General features: G+C 29.1%; 1 protein-coding gene across 2 annotated transcripts in view; it reads right to left on the reverse strand.

The window, feature by feature from the left end:
* Nucleotides 1-8,547: 8,547 nt before the first annotated feature.
* LOC118200349 (kinesin-like protein KIF21A) overlaps nucleotides 8,548-26,122 on the reverse strand; it is a 156,750-nt gene continuing 139,175 nt past the window's right edge. For both annotated transcript variants that reach the window (XM_085824243.1, XM_035372309.2), the window contains exons 36-37: nucleotides 25,154-25,353; nucleotides 8,548-16,982 (exon numbers count right to left, since the gene is read on the reverse strand). In XM_085824243.1, the coding sequence (XP_085680369.1) occupies nucleotides 16,907-16,982; nucleotides 25,154-25,353 (276 nt within the window). In that variant the 3' untranslated portion in view covers nucleotides 8,548-16,906. The remainder of the gene's footprint in view (nucleotides 16,983-25,153; nucleotides 25,354-26,122) is intronic.

Consider the following 26,122-nt stretch of genomic DNA (forward strand, 5'->3'; position numbering starts at 1 on the left):
TTTGATATACTATTTTTATTTAAATTTTCATCACAATTTTAATTTTTATAAAGTCTGAACACGATTAATTAGAATTAAGTTTCACTAAAATTTCAATTAAAGCCATTATCTTCTAAGAACATTAAACAATTAAGTATTTTATGCCAATATTTATTAATTATATTATTGTAAATGAATTTTTCCTGTGTTTTACATTTTAATGCTAAATGCATAATGATGCATATATGCATCAAAACTAAAAATTCAAAAAGTAACCAATAAAAAATTTTAAATAATTTTTTAAAAATATTTTTCCCTGTTTATTTAAGCCATGACTCTGAAGAAAAAAATGTTTGGTAAAAATATAAAAAATCATGTATTGAAGTGTTAATTTACGCTGCTAATTTAATCTCTTACATATTCTTTATTTTTCTTACACACACACATATATACTATAATATATATTTAATATTAATATCGTTTAATATTTGTATCATCTGCTAAGTGGGAAAGCAATACGGTCAGGTGTGATTTTTCGTGACCTGTTGTTTTATGTAAACTGTTTTTGTGTCTTTCCTATCAGTCAGACACATATTCGCTTGTCAGTTCAGTATACAATTGTTTGAAAGCCTGAAAAAAGTCTTAAAATGAATGACTTCAAAAAAATAAGAGCATTGCACATGTACACTGCTAAAAAAAAAGGGGGGACAGTTCTATATCTCCCGTTCTACTGGGCCGACTGACAAAATTCAAATTGCGTTCTTCATGTCTCAAAAGCGCGACTTAGGATATATATTAGATTTATATATAGCTCTACTCTATAGTTATTTTGACATGAAATCAGACTTTTTCTGAAGTAACATACTAATTTTTTTCCATATTTCGATTCTACGACTCAAATTATGCCTAAATATTAAATTTTGTAAAATTTGGCGCGAAATTTACGGAGAAATTCAACAATTTATGTTGGCACTTTTTATTCAGTTTGCGCCAAAATTAGCTCACTTGGCGAACTTCTTAATATGTGGCAACCTATTTTCATTTCCATTTTTACATAGGAAAAAAGACCCAATTGTTCCTTCTTTCAAATAATGTTCTTTATATTATATTTTTAACTATAATTGTTATTAATTTTTAGCAATTTTTTTTCTTTTTCGAATTTCATTTTAATTGTTTAAGTTGCATGGTTTCTTTCAAATAACTGTTTTAAAAATTTCTATTTACTCATTCGAACTGCATAGTTTAAATCAAAGGTGCATCGTTTATTATTATTTTTTTTTTCAAATAGTTTTCTTTATACTATATTTTTAGTCAAAGTTACTATTTTAGGTAATTTTTAAATTTTATTTTAATTGTTAGTGTTACATTGTCTGTTCAGATAATTATTTTAAAATTTTCTATTTATTCCTTCCAACTGAGCATTTTAAATATATTTATTAATATAAATTTAATTTTATTTATTTGAATTACGTTTCTTTCGGAAGAATACTTTGTAACCCAGACTATGATGCGTATGAAAACTGCATATATAAGAGAAAATACAGTAAAGCACAGTTAACATGCCTTTCAATGTTCCGTTCAGAAAAGTTATATATAAATAAGAGAGATGTATAACCGACATTTTAACTTAGGATGACTTGCATACACTGCTTTAAACAGTTTTATCATTGTGCCTATTGCTTTACACAATTTTATCCTACATTTGGTTTCTTAAAATGTTATTCATATTTTAGTCAAATATTTTATTTTTGAAATCGCGAGAATGAAATAATACTGATGAAATGGATTAATAATCCAATTCAATCCATTTCATCAGTATTTGGTCAGAGCCTTTATCAGTCTTTAGAGGCTAAACATTTTGAAGGTATGAGATGAATATTTAATTTATCTTATCTTCTACGTCCTAGTTCTGACAACAATTCCGTCAAAAATTCCGAATTACATAAGCTGAAGTAAAAGGTTTAGTATATATTCACTGTATATTAAAGCAATCAGAGTGTAATAAAAATACATTATAGAATTTATGCTGATCCAAATTTTTGTCTGAATGCACAACATGTAATGGAAGAGAAGGCTTGTAGAGATCTGTTTTTGACATGCCTCTAAAAGTAGATGTCATACTCCTTTTGTCTCTTTAATGTCAAAAAACTTTCTTTTGAGAGGGAACTTTAGTTTTGGGGAAAGAAAAAAAATTACAAGAAGACAAATTTGAAGAACATGCAGGACGATTGAGTACACATACTTATTTTCGGAACATAAGCGGTTCTCCAATTAGTTATTGAATAATGAAAAGATGCATTGTCATGCAATACAGAACATTCGGAATACGTTTTCTGACTGAATAACGTAAGATTAAAAGTCATCTGCTTAATTCACAGCTATTTACAAGTCAACTACTCGGGCAAATGCAGAATCGCTTTGATCCTGAGCTTGTAAGACATAGCACTGGATTTAAACACTCCTTTAAAGTTCCGAGAACATTCCTTCTTTAGCTCATATTCCAAGAATATTAAGTGAATACAATTATTGCAAAAGAAATTGAATATTCATTTGCACTACGGCTTGGTAATTTACTAACAAGTTAACAAAACTTAAATTCTGCTTTTTGTGCCTAAGAATACAACAATATTTTAAATATTTACAAATAAAATATTAATTTGGAGATTTAAATGGAGCCTCACCAGTTGCCTAGCATTTCAAGATTGTTAAATACTAATTGTTTGTTGCTAAGTCTAACCCAGGCTGCATGGTTGGTTTTCTAGGTTCTCTTTACAAAGGTTTTCTATGAAAGCATCTTAACCAAATAGCTCCCATGTTCTTTCTATGTACATGTAACCAACTAACCTAGTTTAAGTGCGATTTCCAAGTGAAGTTACTAGCAAAACCTGAATACTCATTAAAAATCATGTAGCTGGCCAATCGGGAGTAACATGAAAGATAAGGCGCCAATAATTGAATTGCTGGTTACGGTACGCTAAATTAGAAATATTTGCATAGAAAAATATTTGCATCCAGACAAAGTGTGTGTGTGTGATTATGGCAAAGCCTCGAGGGCTATCTACCTAAGGGGAGGGATGCCTTCGTGGAGGACTTTCTAAGGAAAACTGGCTGGTATACACGTTACACATGGGGAAAACCACAAAAACGCTCTTGCAGCCAGCCCATTCGCTGGATTCGAACCTCGGACCAAACTACCAGTGTTCAGCAACTTTACCGCTCGGCCGCTGGTGGGCCCCATTCAGACAAAGTTTTTTGAAATATTTCCAATTACTTTATAAGAAGGATTTATTAATAACCGTAATAATTACTTATTATATTACTGATGATTAGGATTCAGTTCTTGACAATTACTTTCTAAATTAGAATTTTAAGGATATAATGAAAATACGCTACGCACAAAAATACATTTTAGGATAAAAATGAGTTGATTTTTTATTTTTAAAAACTTCTGAAATTCATTTAATAAACATCGTACCCTCATTGTTAATTGAATCCAGAATGTTGGTTGTCGTTTATATAATTGTCCACAGAACTGCTAACTTATCCAACCATTAAGTAGCTGCAGATCATTTCTACATAACCATTGAACTTCCATTTATTTGGTCTCTAGAGCGTTGTATGTTTATATCATAATTTGACTTTTATAAAAATGATTATTCTAAATCTTATGTTTCTATAGAAACATACTGTGCTTTAAAAATATGGATGATAGTATCAGCCGCTCTTTCAGCCACTTCATAAGCAACAGTTTGTTTAGAAATAAATTATGCAGTTTATGTCATAAAACATTTTCATAAAATTCAAATAAACATCAAACGAAAGTTCTCAGTTTTACACAATTCGATTTAAACGAAGTTAAAGTAAAGTAGCAGATGATAAAATGCCGAAGGTAAAAATTTACTCTTATTTTTTTTTAAAAAAGGAAGAAAGAGAGAAATTCAAAAAAAAAAAAAAAAAAAAAAGTTAAAAATTTGAATAATATTATCTATAATTAAAAAAATAGCTTTTCATATAGTATTAATAAATATTTATTATGCATCATTGAGGGAACAAATTTCATATAATTAATTCTCCGTAAAATTTTATTTGAAATTTAAGGTTAAAAATAGCTGTGGCAATTCACTGTAACAAAAACCCATAAACCACATTTGGCGTTATTATCGCTGCAAAAAAAAAAAAAAAAAAAAAGCCAAATTTCAAAACGCGAAAATATGTAAATTCATGTATATCTTAGAAAATTTTGAATAAAGAAGTCTAATTTTTTGCAGATATGTTTAGAAATACACCTACTTTAAGATGATGATAAAAATTTTATAGGTTATAATTCAAAATTTTTTTCGAAAAATTATTTAAAAATAGAAATTTAAAAAATAAAGCACAAAAAATGGGTAAATTTTATTTGAAAATGAACCTTAAATTTGAAATGTGAAAGGAAAAATCAAAAAGGTTTAATTAAAAAAGAGATATTAATAAATATTTGCCAAATTCAATTAACATTGAGAAGCTAAAATTTTGAGAGCTAATATTTTAAAAACTACTCGTATGATTTTTACAAAACTTGGCATTCTGGCATAATTTGAGTCGTCGAATCGAAATATGGAAAAAAATTGTGTTATTTCAGAAAAAGTCCGATTTTGTGTCAAAATTCCTATGTTAGATAAGTGCTATATTTAAATCTAATACATATCCTAAGTTGTGCTTTCGAGACATGAAAAACGCAGTTTGAATTTTGTCAATCGGCCCAGTAGAACGGGAGATATAGCACTGTCCCATTTTTTTTTTGAGCAGTGTACCTTTTATGTTTCTTCGTAAAAAAAGGGGTGCGTGTTATGTGTTGAAATCACATTGTAGCATGCCCAGTGATAGCACAATGTAACTTTTGAGGGATTTCAGCAAGATGGCATATAATGCTGGCTTTCAAATCAGGTAAAGTCCTAATTCCTCCTCCATAAACACAGTCTTTTAGGAATCCCCACACCAGAAATCACATGGATTTAAGTCGGGTGAATGAGGAGGTCAGGCATTGGGAAAAGCTTGGGATATCACACGATTCTCGCCAAAGTTAGCACAAAGCAGTTCTTTGACATGTCACCCAATGTAGAGAGTTGCTTCATCTTGCATGAAGACAGTAGTATGCAAACATTGCCATTCCTGGGAAGTTAGGAAAGACTTGCTGTCGAAGGAATTCACTACACCGTGTACAGTGAAGAGAGTGCATTTCAGGACCTTGAAGTGTGAGAGTTTCAAAGAAAAACTGTCCAAGGATAAAATCAGCAGCAAATCCACACTATGCAGTTACAAAATCAGAACACAGTGGTTGTTGGTGCAGGACATTAGGAGGTGAAGCACCCCATATGCGGAAATTTTGATTATTCACAGCTCCATTTAAAGAAAAGTACGCCTTATCTGACCATAGAATTTTCCAAGGCCACATGTCATCAACATCCATTCTCGCCAAAATTCAGCAAGCAAATTCAGAGCATGTCTGATGGTCTTAAAGTTGGAACATTTGCACCAACTGTATCTTATATGGATACCATTTTAAAATGGATCGCAGAATTTTTCATATTATTGACCAAGGAATCGCCATCTCACGTGACACCAATCAAGCACCTTGCTGAAGAATAGTGGGAACTGGAGGCTCTTTCCAACCACAGCAGTTGTGACTTCTTTGACAGTTTCATTCGCAACCAGTCTCCCCCCTCTTCCTTGGCAGCTCACCCAAGTCTCCAGTTGCTTCCAATTTCATAATCATCTTCTTCAAACCATTCTTCAAACATGGGCCCTTTTTGCAATCCCTTTAAATGATGATATTCAAGCAATGCAGCTAAGCTATTGCTGCTGTTCTGATAAAACAGTTTTACCAATAAAGCTCGATTTTTCTTCTGTAAGGGCATGATTAATGATGCCAAAGGCAGGTTTGACTAATTTGCATAAGGGATTTTTGAAATTGCCATATATAACATATATACCAAATTTCATCGAAATCCAACAGGCAGAACGAATTCTAGAGGGGATCTGAATAGGGTCACGTTAATTGTAACCACCCTGTATTTAAAAATCTAGTAAAATTGTGTTATTTTGACTTTCTTGCATGAAGTAAAAAGGAAATATTGTAACTGCGGAAAATTTCAGGTATCATACTTCAAATGAAAAATCCATTTGGATGCTTTTTTTGCTTGATATCTGTACATACACCCAGAACAAAGGACTCTTTTTTTTTTTTTTTTTTTTCCAAAATGGATTCAAAAGGAACTTTTCGTGACATCTCTGTTTTGCATAACTCAAAAACTATTAGTCATAGATCATTGAAATTTTGTATATGGGATCACTATATAACATCTAGTTGTGGACCTTACCTTTTTATTGCATTTGACAGTAATCAAATTGTGTATATAAATATATATATATAAAATGTAAAAAAATACGATGGCTTTGCTTTTCGCGAACACGCAACCTTTAATTAACTTTCTGCAATTCAGGATCTTCCCCCCTAGACCAGTACCTTCTAAAATTTGCTAGCCTATTACGTAACCACTACTATAAATAATGAATGTGCGCCATTTTGCATCAGAAGCTTTCCTCTCTCTGTGAATTAAAGGTCTAAGCTACTGTGCTTGCTCTCTTTGTTAGAATAAGTTATGACGCATTAAAGTTTAAATACTCTTTATTTAGTAACGAATAAATGATCTACAGTGATAATTGAATAAAAGCTATGAAATAAAGATGTACCATTAAAAACTAAATCAACTTGCCTCTTCATTTGGATTAGCCTTACCACTCTGTAAAAACCATGCCCGAACTTTGATGCCGAAATATCACATATATATACCCACCTCTTACATGGCTTAAAAGTCTGTACCCAGTCTTTATTTCACAATCGTTGTTCATAGTCATATATTTCCGATTACAGAAGTGCTTTAAATGATGAAATCGACTGAGATATTTATTTTCAAAATTTGCCTTGAGAAATTGGTTAAATAATTAAGAAAAATATGAGGGAACAAGTTTCAGCAAAAATACATAATTGTTTTAAATGATAAAAATTGGCAGTATCATATTAAGAACATTAATTTTGGATAAATAATGAAATTAACATTTAATGCAGTCCTCATGGTTCCTATATTTATATTTGAGAAATTTTTATGCTGATTATAAAACAATAAAATTACAAGAAGTTTGACGCCAGTATGACAAAAATTGATGGGTATTTAATTTCAAAGTTTGCAGTTTTTGCTGTCATCTTCAACTTGTTTTGAGGGATCAGTTAATTTAGTATAATCCGAGGAAACAAGTTTAAATGAAGTGCAGCAAAAATACAGAAATGTTTTAAATGATGAAAATATTAATTTTATAGCAATCTCAAATTTTAAAAAAAAGCTTTCAGATTTTATATTATGCTCAAAGAAGCTCTTTTTTTAATGTTTTGTGCGTTATCTTTATTTACTAAATATTGTGTTCTTCACACTTAAACCACAAAATTCAATTCAACAGCAATATCATATTTAAAAAGAGGATATCTTTAGAATTTCTGAAACAGTCTCGCATGCTTGAGATAAAAATATTTCCCCCCCCTATATACTGTGTTGTCATTGCTCGCTTTGAAATCATTGCGTTCATTAATCAAAAATTCGTTACAGTTTTACAAAATATGAAACAGATAATAAAACAAATTCTAAATTCAGGCTTCCAGAGGCCCATATTCGAGTGGAGGACTATGTTATTCAAGATTGATGTGTCTAGGGTACCGTTGTTTTTTCACAATGCGAGAAACATACATACATACATACATTCGCACAGATTCGTCATTATTTAATTTCTTTAAACATAATGCAGAGTTCTAATATTTGGTGGCAACAATTTGAAAAGTGAAACGCTTTTTATAGTGAACGACGCAAAATGCTAAAACGAAATTAATAGCCCTTCTGGGCAAATTGCCCCTTCGAGTTAAAAAAAATTTAATTTTGGACAAATAAGAAATCTAACTAAATGCAGTCTCCCAGTTCCTATACTTATATCTGGTAAGTTTTATGCTCGTTATTGAAAAAAAGGAATTTGACTTGCAAATGTTTGTCATTTTTAATGTGCCTTGATTGATTGGTTAATTAAATTAGAATAATTGGAGTTTAAATGAAGTGCAGCAAAAAATGTGTATAATTTAATAGGAAGGAAGTGGTGTGATGTCCACATCAGATTTTTTTAACGTAATATTTTAATGATGTAAAACTACTGGAATTTTCCTTTCACATAAGTTTTTGAATTATAATATTTGAATGGTTTAACATTGTGAAGTATCAAACAGTTTTAAACTTACACCATGTTTTATATCTCTGAACTTATTATCCTTAAATTTTATATATAGACTATACATGCAGCACATACACATTCTGTATTTGTGGAAAGCATTTCTGTTATGGAATTCAAGATGTATAATAATAATAAAGCAAAATTTGCTTCATTCTGTAAAATTTGAGTTCGGAACAATGTTATCATTTGTACCATTGTTTTAGATTCTAGATCTGAAAAAATGATGATTTATAAACAACGAACACACAAATGAAAAGACTATTCAAGTGAAAAAAATGATTTATTTCTCTAAAGCAACTAATAACTATTTACATTTAAATAAGCATAAGTTTATAAAAAACACCAGATTGTCACAAATATAAATCATTCACCTTTCTTACAAGCTTGAAATAGTTGAAGCAATTTAGTTGTATAATATCTGTTTTTTCAATTCTATATTAACACACTAATATAAATTTTCAGCACCTATTATTTAATACAAAAAAAAAGCATTTTGAAATTTTAATTTCTATGCATCTGATGTAATTCTGCATTTTACCTCAATAATATGAAATTTTATATAGATAACTCTAAAAAATTAACTCTTTTCAAGCAGTACTGTATTCTAGGTAGACTGAAGAAAAATATGACAACTATAAAATATGTTAAACAGTCTTATGCACATAACATTTTCACAGTTTCCATACTAAATTACTATTCTATATATACATGAGTATTTTCAATAATGGCAAAAGGCTTATTTTGTACGATTTTGTTTTAATGATCATAATATAAACAGAATAGTATAAATATATTAATAACAAGGATTTATTAGTTTTGGAATCTCTATGTGCATGATTAACATTTTATATAACAACTACAAATTTTTCTGGTAAATTTGATAGCAAGTATAATGCCATGAGTTCAGAAGAGGTAAAAATGCTCAAAATGATTCAAACTAATGTATGTGTCTGCTTATTTTAAATGAAATGATTGGAGACAATCAATTTTACGCACAGTAAACTCTCAGTATCTTGAATATACTATGAATAATCCATTTACATCAAAATGTTTGTAAAATTCCAAATTGTTCTAATTGAAAAAGAATTCATTAAATTAAATCTAATGAGAATTCTTTTTTCCAATATGTAAATTTCATAGTTTCAAATTATTAACTAAGAAAACATGAACACTTTAAATGTACCAAAATGATGAAAATACACTAAAATAATATTATGAATTTTTGAATATATTAAAACATTAACAATTTCAAGAACAAGGAGGACTTTTCAGCTTTCAAGTAAGCAGTCACATAAATGAAATAATATATACTGGTAGTTTTATCCTAAGTTATATTTCTGGTAGTTCATAGTTTTCTACCATAACAATATAAAATGGAAGTTAAAAAATATGTTTCTGTTGAAAGGTATCTTTCCAAGATGGCTCTTGATTGCTTTACTGTAATCAATATAATCTAGGTATATAAAAATTATAATAGGCATGGAAAAACATAAGAATAAAAAAGACAGTAATTCTTACTTTAGAATTACTGTCTTTTTTATTCCTATGTTTTTCCATGCCTATTATAATTTTTATATACCTAGATTATATTAAACAGATTAAGAATCATTACCCCTGAGTGGAGAAATTACTATGCAGTTTACTCTTTAACACTATAACACAGCTTGACAATACAGTAATTATAATATCCCATTTAGTGAACTTGTATAGATGAAAATGAGATGATTACAAAATAAAAGCCAAACAAAATTTATATTTTTTTTGTAATAATTGAAAATAAAACTAATTTTAATCATCTTTTTTATTACAATTAATATTCTATATATACATGAGTATTTTCAATAATGGCAAAAGGCTTATATGTAATATTTCATAAATTTAGACATATTCTACATATATATAAATTTTTGTGATACATAAAACTCCCCCCCCAGATAATTTAAACTGATTATTTTAGTCTTTCTTTTCAATTATGTGAATCTTGAGATATTGAGAGCTACATTCAGAATATACACATTCTGTATTTGTGGAAAGTATTTCTAATATGAAATGCAAGATGCATAATAATAAAACAAAATTTGCTTCATTCTACAAAATTTTAGTTGGAGCCAATACTATCATTTGTACCGTTATTTTAAATTATAGATCTGAAAAATTGATGATTTATATTTTAGGACAAATTATAAAAGTTATCAAAACCATAATATGACTAATTTTTATAATAAAATTTCAAATATCAGATACTCTTTTAATATATTGGTAATTTACTCCAGTTAAACTAGCAGTATTCTATTCACTAAATGAAAGTATTATTAAGTATTAGTTCTTATCTTGGAATACTCAATAAAAAAATCAAATGACAACTAATAGTATCAAAGGATATAAATTACTCATTGAGTGAAGTGATAAAAACTGCTCATTTAATAGTCTTATGCAATAATCTAGCATGTTTAAATTTCTTAACTATATTTCACAGTACTAATACTTACATGTAAAAATACTTAACAAGCGTCTGTTAAAATAACCAAGTATTTTAAAGTAATTAATAGTATTGTTTAAGTTGCAATATATCAATCACTCTATTTTTTATGAGAAATATGTACAACTTTAAAAATATTAAAATATTTCATTCATAATAATTATTGACATTATTAATTATATATATAATTTTACACAGAAATAAAGCTGAGAAAAATTAAATAACGAAGCTTTTTTACAATGTATTAAACTGCAAATAGCTTGTTAAATTAACAGCTATGTGTTTAACACATTGAATTTCTGTCATTCAAAGCAAATGGATTAAAAGATCAGTTTACACAAATGTAAACATAAGAAAAAATAACAATAAGACAAATTAAGAGGAAAATACCAAAAACTAGAAACCACTAGATGAAAATAAACCAAAAAGTCTTATAAAAATTAATTGTATTTGCACAAAATGATATTTTTGAAACACTAACTCTGAATGACGGAAATACATTGTATTAAGTGGTTACATTCACTTAGCAAGCTTCTATTTTATAATTTAATATAAATATTTTTGATTCAATCATGTCTACTAATCTATAGATCATGCTAACATTAGCAACAATTAACTAAGAATATTGCACAAACTTAAAAATACTGCCTAGATGAAATATACATGCCATTAATTCACAGAAATGTGTGTGGCAAGTAAGTCATATAGCAGTTATTTGCTTAAAAATATCACCTCTCACCACTGAAGTGGAGGCCTAACTTAATCAGTTTCTTTTTTATATTGTCAAGTGTTCATATAGGTCACTTATGTTAATGACTGTTGTCATTCATAATAAGATAGGCCAGTAACAGGATTGTTTGAAGTGGAGGCCTAACTTAATCAGTTTCTTTTTTATATTGTCAAGTGTTCATATAGGTCACTTATGTTAATGACTGTTGTCATTCATAATAAGATAGGCCAGTAACAGGATTGTTTGATGATAGTGAAATTAATTAGGTTGAATATAATTAAATGTGTCCTATATGTAACCTATTTTCACACATATGCCAGACTAGGTAATATTCTTTAAGTAAATATACCTAAAGCAAATTTACCAAATAATTTTAAATTTAAAAATTTACCTTCATTCACATTTGTTTCATTTTCTTAACTGTTTTTGAAATAATATAAACATGACAGTTTCTTTAAAAAAAAAAAAAAAAAAAAAAAAAACTGTAAATCTGAACAACTAATTTGAATTTCATGCAAAATTAATAAAAAAAAAAGGAGCATTAAAGTATAAAATTAATAATTAACTCTAATAGTTCCATTTTATTTATATAATTTTTGCTATTTGATCTATTAAAATGAAACTGGAAAATACATATTATTAATTATTTTGAATGTAACCTACATTTAAATCTTACATAAAAAGTAGAAAAAATATCACTATAAGATTACATTTATCCTTCCTGATCCTTATTTTGTAGATCAACATTGTGATCCAAAGAAATAGTTTCCAATACAATTATTAATAAACGTAATATAATAGTAATTTAAAATAATATATGAGTTTGAAAACAATTCAAACAATAAACTAAAAACTTTACTATTAACCATCTGGCTACAGGTTCAACATTCATAAAACCAATTTAAAAAAATCCATACATTTTCTTCTTGCAAAACCAACTGCAGTTAAAATACCAGTTTCTGCTGATGTGGTAAGAACATTCCCCATGTATATTCAGCTTAAAAAAAGAACATATTATTCACAGATCCCACATTCAGAGGGTTAATAGCATCACCTCAGAAAGGTGCCAAGATGTTTTGACAATACATTTTGCATTCAGACCATATTGGTCATAGTGTATTTTTTGTTCAGGCCATGCTTGCTGATATACAATTTTAAAAAATTACATTTTTCTATTAATAAATTTCAAATAATTTGGAGATAATAAAAGAAAATAGAAAGGAAGACCAAACAAGCTTAAAAATGCAGGATGTTGCCAAATGCATTAAAATATTCAAAATTGCAATTAATGTTTTTGAACCACATACAGCTACAATTTAAAGTTTGACAGCACAGCCTTCTTGAGACAGTGCTGCTAATGCCAAATTACCATCCCCTCCAAAAAAAAAAAAAAAAAAAAAGCAAGCCAAGAAATCAACCAAATTATATGCAGGGACTTTGACTTTATTTGGTTGCTTAGGTATGAAGAAAAATACAATAACATATTTCTTCTAAAACTTGATATACTGACTTAAAAATCATTCTTTATATAACAGCATGTCTTAGCCTCTTGGGGGGAGGACATGCTGCCTACTTAAATTATTTTCTGATTATGCTAATGTTATGAACTGCTGATTCTTTTTCTTTTAAACTACAAGCATAGATACAGTGAAAACTAAATTTACATAATGGTGCTAAATTTAGATTAATTAAATATTTCATTGAACTCAATATAACAGCTAGATTATTATACAGAAAAAAATTACATACTTCAATGATTTTGATTCAACTTTTTAACAACTTACATACACACATATACTTGAAAATAGGGATAGACTATGAAAAACAGGATTATTTCAGAGAAAGGAAAAACTTGTTATTCTAATAGCAAAACTAATAAACTTGTGGAAATATATTAGTTTTGCAATCAGTGGATTATTTATTAATGAAACTATAAAGATTTGAAAATGGAGATTATATATAATTTGTATAAATATGGAAACATTACTTATTGAGAAGTTTGAAATCTTGGTTAAAAATAAATAATTATCAATCTATAATATGCAATAAATATATTCTTTGATTAAATGTGATTTTATTTTTGAATTAAAAAAATCAATTTGGTGGGGGATTTTGATATCAAATAGGCATCAATAAGCATTTAAAAGTTTTTAAATTTCATTACAATATGTTTAAATTATATAGAAGTTAAAAAAAATATGCATGAAGCAATGCAGCATGAAGATTATCCTATGGCTCACACTACTTCTGAGAACATAGAATTTTTTGGAATAAATATCTTATATATGAAGTAACACAAGTAAATGCACTATATAATATAATTACTCTGCACATATGAAAATTAATGTATCAAACTTCATAAAATGATGGTATAATGGAGGACTAAATACTTATTTGAATTACTCATATAATAAATAAACATTTAAATTATGTATATTAATTATTTTTTAAAAACGAATTTATATTATAGTTTATCTATCAACTAAACTGTTATATAGATATTCCACATAACATATTCTATTCATATTATTAATTACAAGATGATTATTAAAACTTATGAGGCAAACTCCTTCTTAATAATAATCTAATATTTGCAGTGCATGGATACTTATATTATGCATTTTTAATTATAGCAAAATTTAAAAACCTTGAATAGTACTAAAAAGTTAAACTCAAGAATAAATTCCCACATACTGTTTACCAAGCATAATTCCTCCTCTCTGAGATTTCACTTTATCATTAAGGAAAATATTTTAAGTAACAAAAGCTGGTGCTTTCATTTACAGTGTGAAAAATACATTTACATTAAAGTGCACTTTGAGTGCTAGAGACAACAAATAATATTGCCATCATTATTATGTATGTTTAAGGAATGTTGCACTAAAATTTTAACAGTATGAAGCTGTCAACAATGTTAAAATAACATATCCAGAAACAATTTTTTTTTAACAATACTACAATATAAGAATAAAGAGCTTTTAATGAAGGAATAAACTTACATCAAAATCAGCATTTATGTAAGAAACATTTTAATATATTTAATTAAATACTGAAATAGTACAACTCTGAACTATATTACTGCTGTATTATGAAAAAAGGATAGAGGTAGTTTCTTAAGATGGGCAGCATATATTTTCCTTGAACAGAAATGCCATCTACTAACAGATGCTATAAATAACGTTGGGAAAAGACTATCCTCTTAAAAATATCTAAATTTCATTATTAATACATGTACAAATAAAGCAAACTAAAAATTCAAATTATAAACATGTATTAGGTTCCCCCCTCTTACTATTAAACTTCTAATTATCACTATAACAAAATTCACATTTTTTTCTTTGAGGAAGGCAGCCTGAATTTTATTCCAATATATAATAATTATTTTTTCCCTCTTTTTTTTATGCATACCACAGTATTTTGCTAACCATCATTATACTACTATCATAAAACAAAAAGGATTTCTTTGGACTCTGGTATCAATTAAATGCTGAAGTTTTTAATCAATAAGAGGATTACTTATGCTAGATTTCTAAGAGGAAACTTTTTTTATTATTCTGGAGAATGTTGTAACAGACATAATGTACGCTGTTTACAAAAATTTTTGCAAACTTTAAAAATAATTGTCATTTATGTAAATTTTAATAAAAACAGCTGTAATAGATGGCATTCCTACAATAAAATCAAAATAGAAAACTATGCTTATAAAAATACTGTTGAACAAATTAATATAAAATAAAGCTCAAAGTGTGAATTGGTCATAAAACTACTATAAAACAACACATAAAGCATACATCTATAACACATAAAATAATAATTAAAAAAATATCACAGAATACAGGAAATGATATACCAATTTAAAGCAGAAATACAAAATACAACCATGTTCATGCAAGACTGAAAATTTTTCAGCATCAATATCTTTTTAAAAGTTAATGCCAACAATATCATTTCATGTAATTATAACTAATGTATTAATTACAAAAATATTTTCAGACATTTTTTACACTAATAGAAAAATTACTTTGCACAAGCTTATAAAGTAAAATAATAATAATAGCAGGGATAAAAACTATGAAAATTCTGATATTATGCAAACTAAATTTTTATAAGATGGAATGACCTCTCTTCATTTTATGATTGAAAAGCAAATACCCCCATTTAAGAGACTTTCATTAAAATTATTTTATCTTGTTGTAAAATTCACTCCACATAGAAAAATGGAAAAGTTTTAACAGTTGAATGAAAAAAAAAAAAAAAAAAAAAGGGGGAACAAATTTTATGCATAGTAAAAGAAAGACATTAAATGGCTCTGAATTTTGTAAAATTTATATATTGAATGTATACAAAATTGAAATGAAACTTTAATGATTTTTAATTACGTAATTAGTAGTTAGCATTTATGTAGTAATATGGTAACCACTAATTACATAAAAATAAAAAAGTCATGATTAAAAATGCTATTAAGGTATGCACTATTTCACTGCAAATATGTTATAAAAAGCAGAGGTTGTTAACATAATATTCATGTACAGACTAGCATTTTGAACACATGTGACCATATTTCTTATAGCAATGAATTATTTATTATACTGAAAAATACGACTTAAAAATGTTGAAAATAAAAATTAAATTTTTGGAATGTTTATGCTAAAATAATGTACTGAGAACACAATTTGGAATGAAACTCAGCAATTACATCACATAGTAAACATTGACACACCCTATATAAAACTAAACATTTTCTTTATGCTGCTGAAAATTTTAAAACTTCTAATTGGAATGTAAAACAAAACATCCAGAGAAAAATATTTCAATGGAATTGGATGCAACTTTCATTGCAAATAGTTAAAAACAAATTTAGATGCTAAATGATAATAATAACCCATGAAAACATGGCAAATATGTAATAATGTTTGGTATAAAATAAAACATTTTTCATTATAAATAAAATAGGAAACACATATAAAATAAATAATTTTTCACAGGTATCTACAAAAATAAACATCTTATTTTTACAATTCCCATTACCTAACATTAAAGAATACAATAAATGTAAATCTATGTTACACAAGTGGAGAATATATGAAATAACATAAATGTTGATATAAAATATGAATAGTGAGAGCTAATTTAATGATTCTAATATTTAAAATAGAAATGTGATTAATGCATGAACAATTAATAATCTAATACACTTTATACAGGAATAAAACCAATATATGAATTTTCTGTCTTTCCAAATAAAAGAGGAAGCACAACCAAGCTGCACACAACTGGTAGTTCCACAAATACATTAAAAATAATTAACTACCAGAAAATATTGACACAATCACAGTATTGACGTAATTCTAATAAAGACTGGAGATTTTCTTTGGTACAATCTACAGCATTGGGAAGAAAAGTTTAAATTTTCATGAATCTGGAAATTCATTATCTGGAGAAAAATCATTGCTATTCTTCAACCTCCAAATCCCCACCGTACAATCACTATATAATAAAGATAAGATTTTATTTTGTACAATAATAAGAATAATAATTCATAACATTATTAAAAATGACAAACTATATTACTATTAAATTCTATTCTAACACATACATAATTTTCGAGATATAATGAATTAAATTAACTTAATAGTTTAACCATATTTCTGTGAAATAAAAACAAGACATTGGGATGGCACAAGATGTGATGTTTAATCACTGATGAAGGAAGATGATATAAAATGTTTTAAAACATTAACCTTTTTAACCTTACCTTTATTTTTCAAAAGCAGAAATCCATAAAACATTTGGATATCCCTATAGTTGAACTATATTTTGCCTTTATTGCACTATGAATATTTTTCAGACCTTACAGAGCAGTTTTGTCTTTTTGCACCATATCATAAACTTTCCATGACAATTTTTGCATCAAAATTTATTAGGGCAAAATTTATTATTAACAAAAACTCCACATTTACAAAAGAAAGTGAAATTTTTGTTTTACATTCAAAAAATGAATTATGTAATTTGTGTAAAAAATCATCTTATCAACTGTATAACTGTTATTTTCTTTTGAATATGGATCCTATTCAAAGATTTGATTTGGTTAAAAAGCAAAAACTTAGCATTAACTGCTTCTTACAATCAAATCAGTTAAGCTGAAAAAAAAAAAAAAAAAAAAAAAAAAATATGCATATAAATTTCGTAAGTTGAAATCCCATTACTATCTTCTGTACAGAACACAGAATTCTATTTAATTCTATCTAAGTTAAATGGTGCCTCTATTTGCTTCTCTCAGACTTGGTAACCCAGGCCAAGCAAACTGAGATTTGAGATTCGGTGGATACTAACTGTAAAGAAACTGGTAATGAAAATGCAGACGCAGTTATACAATCTATCTCATTTTGTTATGCAACAAAATATAAAAATGTAGTTTTGCCTACTGCTATGTTATACACAAAAGATAAAAATTGATGTTTGATTAAGGCTCGATTGTGGAAGTCGAATATCAGAGATATCCATAAATCTCACAAACAGTCTTGGTTTGAAACAAAGTAAGGTGGTCATTTCAATTTTGAGTTTAGCTGGCAAACATATTAGTAGAAAAAATGAAATAATGGCATTAATTTCAAATGTGGGAAAAACATTTTCTGCATCACTAAATTTCTGGATTTTACTTAAGATCACTGATTTAATGCCAGCAGCTCAGACAGATATTTCGGAAATTCACATTTCTGGAAATATTATTATTTAACGGGTCTTAATTTCTAAAAGCGTCGCAAAGCAGATGTATTAATTGGAGCTGAAATATATATTGATATTTTAACGGCTGATGCAATTCATGTTACAAACTCACTGAAAGCAAAAGAAACTGTGTTTGGCTATATATTTGGCAGAGCTGTGAAGGATGCATAAAAAGAAAAACATTGTGGTTTTGTTTCACACTTAGAAGAATTCAAAAGAAGTGTTAAACGATTTTGGAACTTAGAAGCCATTGAAGATACACCTAGTTTACAAGATGAGGAAACTGAATAAGAAAAGATCTTTTGTGAAACGTATTGCAGGGATAAAATTAAAGGAAAATATACTGTGAATTTACCATTAAGGGGAAATTAAGACTCTGATTTGCTCTTAATGGTACTGATTTGATTTGGTGAATTGGAATTGGTTGAATTTAAAACACTTTAATTTTATGTATCAATATAAAAGCTTAGGACATATGCAGGAAATTGTATATTAATTAAAATTATTATGTTATGCCTCATTATGGGGTATTCAGGGGAGATGGCACCACAACAAAACTACCTTCAATGCATCAGGGTCTTTGTCCAATGCAGTTTCATTGAATAATTGGGGTTATATCATTCAAGAGGACTTAATTTTGATTCTTTTAAGGTTTCATAAGTGTAAAACAGCTTTTGTTGCTGACATACAAAAGAGTATAGGCAAATTCAAGTAAATTATGAACAAAGAAATTTACAGTGTATATTATGGAAATTCTACTGAAAATAATAAATTATTTCAATTGATGACTGTTACTTATGGCACTGCATGCACCCATTCTTGGCCACTAGAATATTAAAAGAATTAGCCCTTAATGAAAAAGAACATCATTTCACTGGCTGCAACTGCTATACTGTCTGATTTCTATATGGACACCATATTAACAGGTGCAGATGATCTGGCTACTGTACTTGAATTGCAACAACAATTAATTAGGATGTTAAATGGGGAGGGTATGACCCAATTATAAGGAAGACTTTGCTGAAACTAGTAACAACATAGTAAGAACACTTGGGTTAAGATGAGAGCGAAAGAAAGAAAACTTGGGTTAAGATGAGAGCGAAAGAAAGAAAACTTTTGTTTTAATGCATCTTGTGGTTTGAAGCTTCCAACAAAATGTTCAGTTTTGTCTAAAATTGCTCAAATTTTTTACCCTTTGGTTCTGCTTAATCACACAAGTTAAAAAATCCATTCGAAACTTATATCAGATGAAATTTCATTTGAATGAGGAACTGCCACATCAAGAAAAAGAAAAATGGGAAACTATTTGTAAACATTTGTTAGAACACAAGAGGATTAAAATAATGCATTGTGTGTCCAACGAATTTATTTACAACGAACTTCATGGTTTTTCCGATGCCACAAAGGAAGCATATAGGGCCTTAATTTACCTTCATTTTGTGAACAGCAAGGGAGAAATTAAAGGTGCAGAAGGAATTCTTCCTTTCATCAGAACAAGTCTTCTTTACAGAGAATCAGGAATTGTCTTGTGAAGGAATTGACTATTCCATGCTTAAAAATATGTAACTTTGTGCTGTTAGCAAAACCAGTTAAACCAAAGTATACTCTAAATATTAACACCAATCAAGTGTTCCTCTACACATACTAAAAAAAAATGTTTTGGCTTGGATCACAAAACCACTACTTCCACTAAAAGTATTTGTAAAAAATTGTGTTATTACAATCCAAGAACTTACAGAAATTGAATGCTGGAGGCATGTCAGTTCAAAAAATAATCCTGATGATTTGCTTTCAAGGGATGCAAATACAACTGAAAGTTGCTGATCTAATTTTGCATGAGAAAGCAGAATTCAAATCTTGCAACATAGCACCTGCACAGAATAGAAAACTCTATTTACGAGAACTGAAGGATGTGCCCAATGAACTCGGTGCATTTGTACAAGGATTATATTATCTTGATATTATTCATAACTGCTCTTCATTCATCAAAGGGTGCTACTTTGGTAGATGGTTGCACGGATTTTGGCGATTTTCCTTTGGCGAGTAATACAACTTATGGTAAACCCATTGCTGGATAAGTTATTTATGGTAACCGATACTTTGTTGTTATTTTATTTAAAAAATAGTGTGTTTTATTGTGCATAAATTCCGTGTTTAAAATATTATTTATGGCTTTTAAATATTAAAAATCAATTTAATTTTGCATTTTTATTTGAAATAAAAATTTTATTGTTTATCATATTTTATGTTGTGGATGATGTAATCAATGACGTCACCTTACTTTAAAAGTAATTCGTTTTAATATGTATAAATTTAATCTAATGTTTTAAACAATTTTTATGGCTCTTAAATATTTAAATACAATTTAATTTTGCATTTTTTTAAAAAAATGATTTTATTATGTATGAATTTTTAAATAATTTTAATTCTAGCTGTGATGTAATAAGCTCTCTGATTGGTTATAGAATATTTGTGCATTAACGAGCTGTAATCAGCTCCCTGATTGGTTACCGAGAATTTGTGCATTTCTGCGCCATTTTAAAATTTAATTTATATCTTCGAATTCCTTCAAAGATGTCTTCAAAGATGTTATCTAAATTATGATTCTGATTTTTTTTGTGGTACTTATCAATAAACAACAGGTTAAACACTCAAAAAAATGTAAGTACATATTTTTCGTTTATTTTATAATTGTATACTTCAATTTTTGTTAAAAAAATTAATACACTATTTTCAGAAATTGCTGAGATAATTATTGTCCATATGTTTTAATGTTAATTATATTCTATATAACATATTTTAAAGTATTTGAATTTAATAATATTCTAATTCTTTTAAATGTTGGTATGATGGTTTTTAATTCGATATTCAATTTCAGTAATATTTTAATCTAATTAAACGTTGGCCCAATGTTTTTATAGCGGTGTTTTTATTCTCTTCTTTGCTATATGAAGGTAATAATAACCTTACTTTAGTATTTTATACTCATAGTAAATGTATTTATTTACACTTGCCTGCCATCTTAAAAAACGACATTTTCAACAAAAAAATTAATCCATTATTTCTAACGATATTTATTTATTTATTTTTTAAGTTTTGAATACTTTACTATGCGTTTTTCAAGATGGCTGACGTTTGTAAAAATCGCGCCAACAATTGCGCCAACGTAAATCGCCAAAAATCCGTGCAACCGTCTAGCAAAGTAGCACCCATCAAAGATCAAAGAATGTCTGCTTGGTGTCTACACTTGGTTGAAAATGCAAAACATCATGAAGTTATTGACTGCTCATCAAGTGAAGAACTTTCTCATGCCTTGATGTGCATTTTAAAAAAGTTCACACAACAGCCTTTTCTGAACAAATTCATTGTTTAAAAAAGGGAAAACCCTTGCCACACACCCTTGTAAATCTGCATCCATTTTGGGACTCTGAAAGAATATTATAAGTTAGCGCATGTTTAAAAATGTCTTCACTAGGACTTTCTCAGAAACACCGAATATTTTTACATTATATTCTTATTAATCATTATCATGTTTTGTGTTTCATATAGGTGCAGAAGAAATTCTTCCTTTCTTCAGAACAAGATTCTGGATAGTCAGGGCTAAGAATATTTAAGAAAATTATTGCATAAATCTATAATCTGCTTGAAGGTAAATGCAAAAGGTTCCCAATAAATAATGGCAGATCAGCTTGAATTACTATTTCAAGAATAGTTAATAAAATAGGTGTTGACTTTGCTGGGCCTTTTACCTTAAAGACCTTCTTTAGATGGAACAAAGAAATTGGTATTACTCTTATATGCGCCTTCAGGTGGCCGAATGTGGCGATATGTGTTCTGTGCTAGTTTTTGGCACGATTGTGTGTTCTGCAATGGTTTTGGGGACGATGTTGTTTGTATGGCAACCCTTTTGACGTTGAAACTTACTCTTTCACTGCAGTGGTTTTATTTGCTCGTTGGTTCGTGTCGTGCACGTTTTGAAATGGAATGTTGCAATGAAAGACGTGTATTTTAGATTGTGTGCAAAGTAAATTTAGTATTAAAAGGTACGATGTTAGAGTTGTTAACGAGTCTTTTGATCACAGGTGTGTTTATGCGAATCGAAGTGTATTTTTGGAATTTCTGTGGGAGTCAGGACTTCTGAAGCGGAGTTTGGCATGTCTGAAATGACGAGCTGAAATGAGAAGTCGTACAAAGAATAGCGTTTCTGATAGACCTTGTGCGGGTTTGCAGGCTAATGGTTGCTGGTAAAGTATGTGGCTGTCAGTGGAGTTTAAGATTTGGATCGTGGTTTTCGTGTAGTAAGTTAACTTTGGGGGAAGTTTTTATCATTACCTTCGGAATTTTTAATTGCAGAATATCAGCATGGTGACCATTACTCCTGCTTCCCTTGACAATGAAGCCTAGAGAGAGACTCTGGTGTGCCAAACGGCAAAGCTGGGTACAGGAGTTGCCTTTTCAAACGAGTCCCGGTTCTACATGCAGCATTTTGATGCGTATACATTTCTGTTGCTGTATTTGTGCCTGGAGTTTCTGAAGAGACTGCATGTCACCTGCTTGCATTCGATATCGGCATAGGGGCCCTGCACCTGGTGTGATGGTTTAGGCAGCCATTGGGTACATGACACACACATCTCTAGTTTCTATCTATGGTAATTTGAATGCATTTCTGACATCTTACGTCCAGTGGTTGTGCCCTATCTTTGAGGCCTGCCAAATGCCATCTTCCAGCAAGATAATGCAAGACCACATGTTGCACGTCGTGTTCTGACCTTCCTCGATACACAGGATATTCAATTACTGCCCTGGCCAGCATGCTCCACAGATCTGTCACCCATTGAAAACATCTGGTCATGAGTTGCTGAAAGACTGGCCTGCTACCCCTTTCCAGCTAATACAGTTGATGAATTGTGGCATAGACTTGAAGCAGCATGGAATGAGTTGCCCATTTCTCTCATCCAAGCCCAATTTCACTCCATGCCTAATGGGGTAAGGGCTGTTTTAGCTGGCAGGGGTGGCAGCTGTTTCTACTAATTTTGCACCCCTGTAAACCTGCAAAATGCTTATGAATTTAATCATTTTGTTTTCATGCCATTATTACAATTAAGTAAAAATTACAATTGAGTAAAAATTATTATTATTATTATTATTTTGTATTTACTTTCCTTCATGGTGTTACGATTTTAATGGCCAGCAGTCTATTTTACCATAATATTTTCAACAACGATGTTTTAAAACTGCTAAGTTTCTTAACTGCTTTCTTTCAACAGTAAAGTTTTAGAATAGTGATCTATTCTCCTTGCTTTCTTTTCTCACACAATGTTTTCATCTTGCACTGTTTTCTCCATGACATTTTCACCTATAACCTTAAAATCTAGCTCCTATGAAACATCTTTGACAAAAGGCCATAAGTTCCCCCACCCATTTTTTTAAAATTGGCTTTTAGAATAGATGAATTTATGAATATTCATAGCAGCAGTTTTTGGAAAAATAATGAATTTTCTCTGCAGCTTTCATTACAATCTTGATTTTCATAGCATAAATGAAAGTATTTTTAAGTTCTCTTAGAATTAGTTACAGAAGTAACATAAAATAAGTATACAGGTTTGAAAGAGAGAAAGTATTATTGTTCCCAACATCAACAAAAGATAAAATTACCTCCTTCCTTATACTCAAACAAAGGAGAATATAGTTAATAGTTTCTTCTATCTAAATAACATTTTTCAGATTCATATACAGCAAACGTTTGAACAATTTTATTGCTAATTTCAAACACTTTTAAATATTTTACTATCCTATTATATTTTCTCCTGCACGTTTAAAAAGTATAATAAAAATAGCAGACAAAAGCTAATTATATTCTCATTATACTATCAAAATTAAATTGAAAATAAGTAGTAAATTTCATAATCAAGAATTTATACTTTCAATATGATAAATACAGTCAAAAGTCTTTAATCTGGACTCGTTGGGACTTCGAAGACTCTGGATTATCGGTTTTCCGGATTATAGATCATCAGTTTAAATCTAAGATGGCATGCAGAAATTATAAAATTAAAAATATGAAACTAATTTATGAAATAAAAAGCAATTATGATCTAAAGGGTATCAAAATTTACAAAAAAAAAAAAAAAAAAAAAAAAAAAAAAAAAAAAAAAGCTTTATATTTATTTGTTTACTTCATTAAACATTTCTTTCAACGCGCGCATTCGTAAAGCATACATTATGCATAGTCGAAATTAGAAAATTGCAACCAGAAAACTATTTGATGTGTATTCATGATATTTATAATGACGAGGAATTTGATTTAAATCATATCAAAGACAGAGTACATCGAGATGAAATACTACATTTAATAAGGAATTATAAGCCGAATAAAATAAAAACATCTGCCCTGAAGATAAGGATAGTGCTGACAGATCAACTTCCAGTTCATTGCATTCCGCAATGTCCACCCCCCTCGCAGAGCAGCGTGAAATTGATAAACATATTTCAGAATGATTAGAGAATCAAAGGATATGTCTTTATCCATTTTTTGCAGCAATTCCACTTTTTGTTTGATGAACATCGAAACATGTTTTCGCTTTGTAGATCATTTGGTAGCTCCGGAATCGGAAATTCTTTTTGACATAATCGAAAATTTAAGCTTACTTTTATAAAATTGCTCTAACAGTCTGCAAAAAATAATAAGCCGGATCCAATTAGAAGATTAAGAAACAACGCAATCTGCAACATTAACTGAAACAGATAATTTTAGCTTAGATTATACCGTCCATTTTACATTAAATGTGCATGCGTAAACGTATTATGCTTAAGCGTAGATATGCAGGCACAGAAAGTTTGTAGCTTTGAGGTCCGGATTATAGATCATTCCGGATTAAAGACTTTTGACTGTATAAACATGAAAAATATAATAACTGTAACATGTTACTTACCTGGAAGCAGTAAAAATTGCATTAGTATTTGTCGATATTGCATTAATTGGTGCACTATGTGCTTTTATTTCGCCTATAAGCTGTGTAGTGTCTGCTGCCCACAATTTCAAGAATCCTCCTCTACATCCACTTAACAACATGCTATTGTTAGAAAGGAAACTCAAAGCACAGACCCAATCCTTGTGCGCTTGGTTCAATGACTGAAAAAAAAAGTACACTAGATCTTAAAATACAGAAATTATATCAAAGTTGAACTCATTACAAAAAATAATTTTCTAGTATTCAAACTCCAGTTAGGTACGATTTAAGAAAAATTGGTGGGTCAGGAATGGCAAATATCTAAGTGGCAACACATTCTACATTCTAAATATATTATCTACAGTTCTGTTCGGCACAATAATGACAAACAGACTGAGTCTGAATCAAATCTGGTGAAGAACATGTTAGTACAATAATATACATGAGAGTCACAAGGACATGAACACATCCGACAGGATGAATCACACTATATCATTACCAAAAGAATTTTGTGACAGCAAAGCATGAACCTGTCAAAGATGACCACACGCCAGAGGTAGAAGCCGTATATCAACCTCTAGCTTAGAGAACATATTTGCCTGCAGACTAAGATTTGTCTAAGCATATTTGCCTCTAGTTTAGACTGCGAAGAAGTAGTGGTAGTTCTGTAGTTTGGGATTCAATGAATGCATACTATTCATTAAACCGAAAACTACAGAAGAAATGAATGAACTCTCTTTAAGAGAACCCTAGAATGAGCACACAAATGAATATAACATAGTGCTAAGCCCTCCCCAACCATGCCCAAGAGGTGCTTCAATCCCCATCACAAATTAATGCAATTTGCAATTTTCTATCACAGAATGCACTGAATGCGAGTCCTATTCAAGCAAAAATCAACTATTACATAGTAATAATGGAGGAAAAACTGTTCCTCAAACTGTTGAGTAA

The sequence above is a fragment of the Stegodyphus dumicola genome, chromosome 9, assembly GCF_044657685.1.
Source record: "Stegodyphus dumicola isolate Sdum_Otavi_A_Nest chromosome 9, ASM4465768v1".
NCBI classification, from domain to species: Eukaryota; Metazoa; Arthropoda; class Arachnida; order Araneae; family Eresidae; genus Stegodyphus; species Stegodyphus dumicola.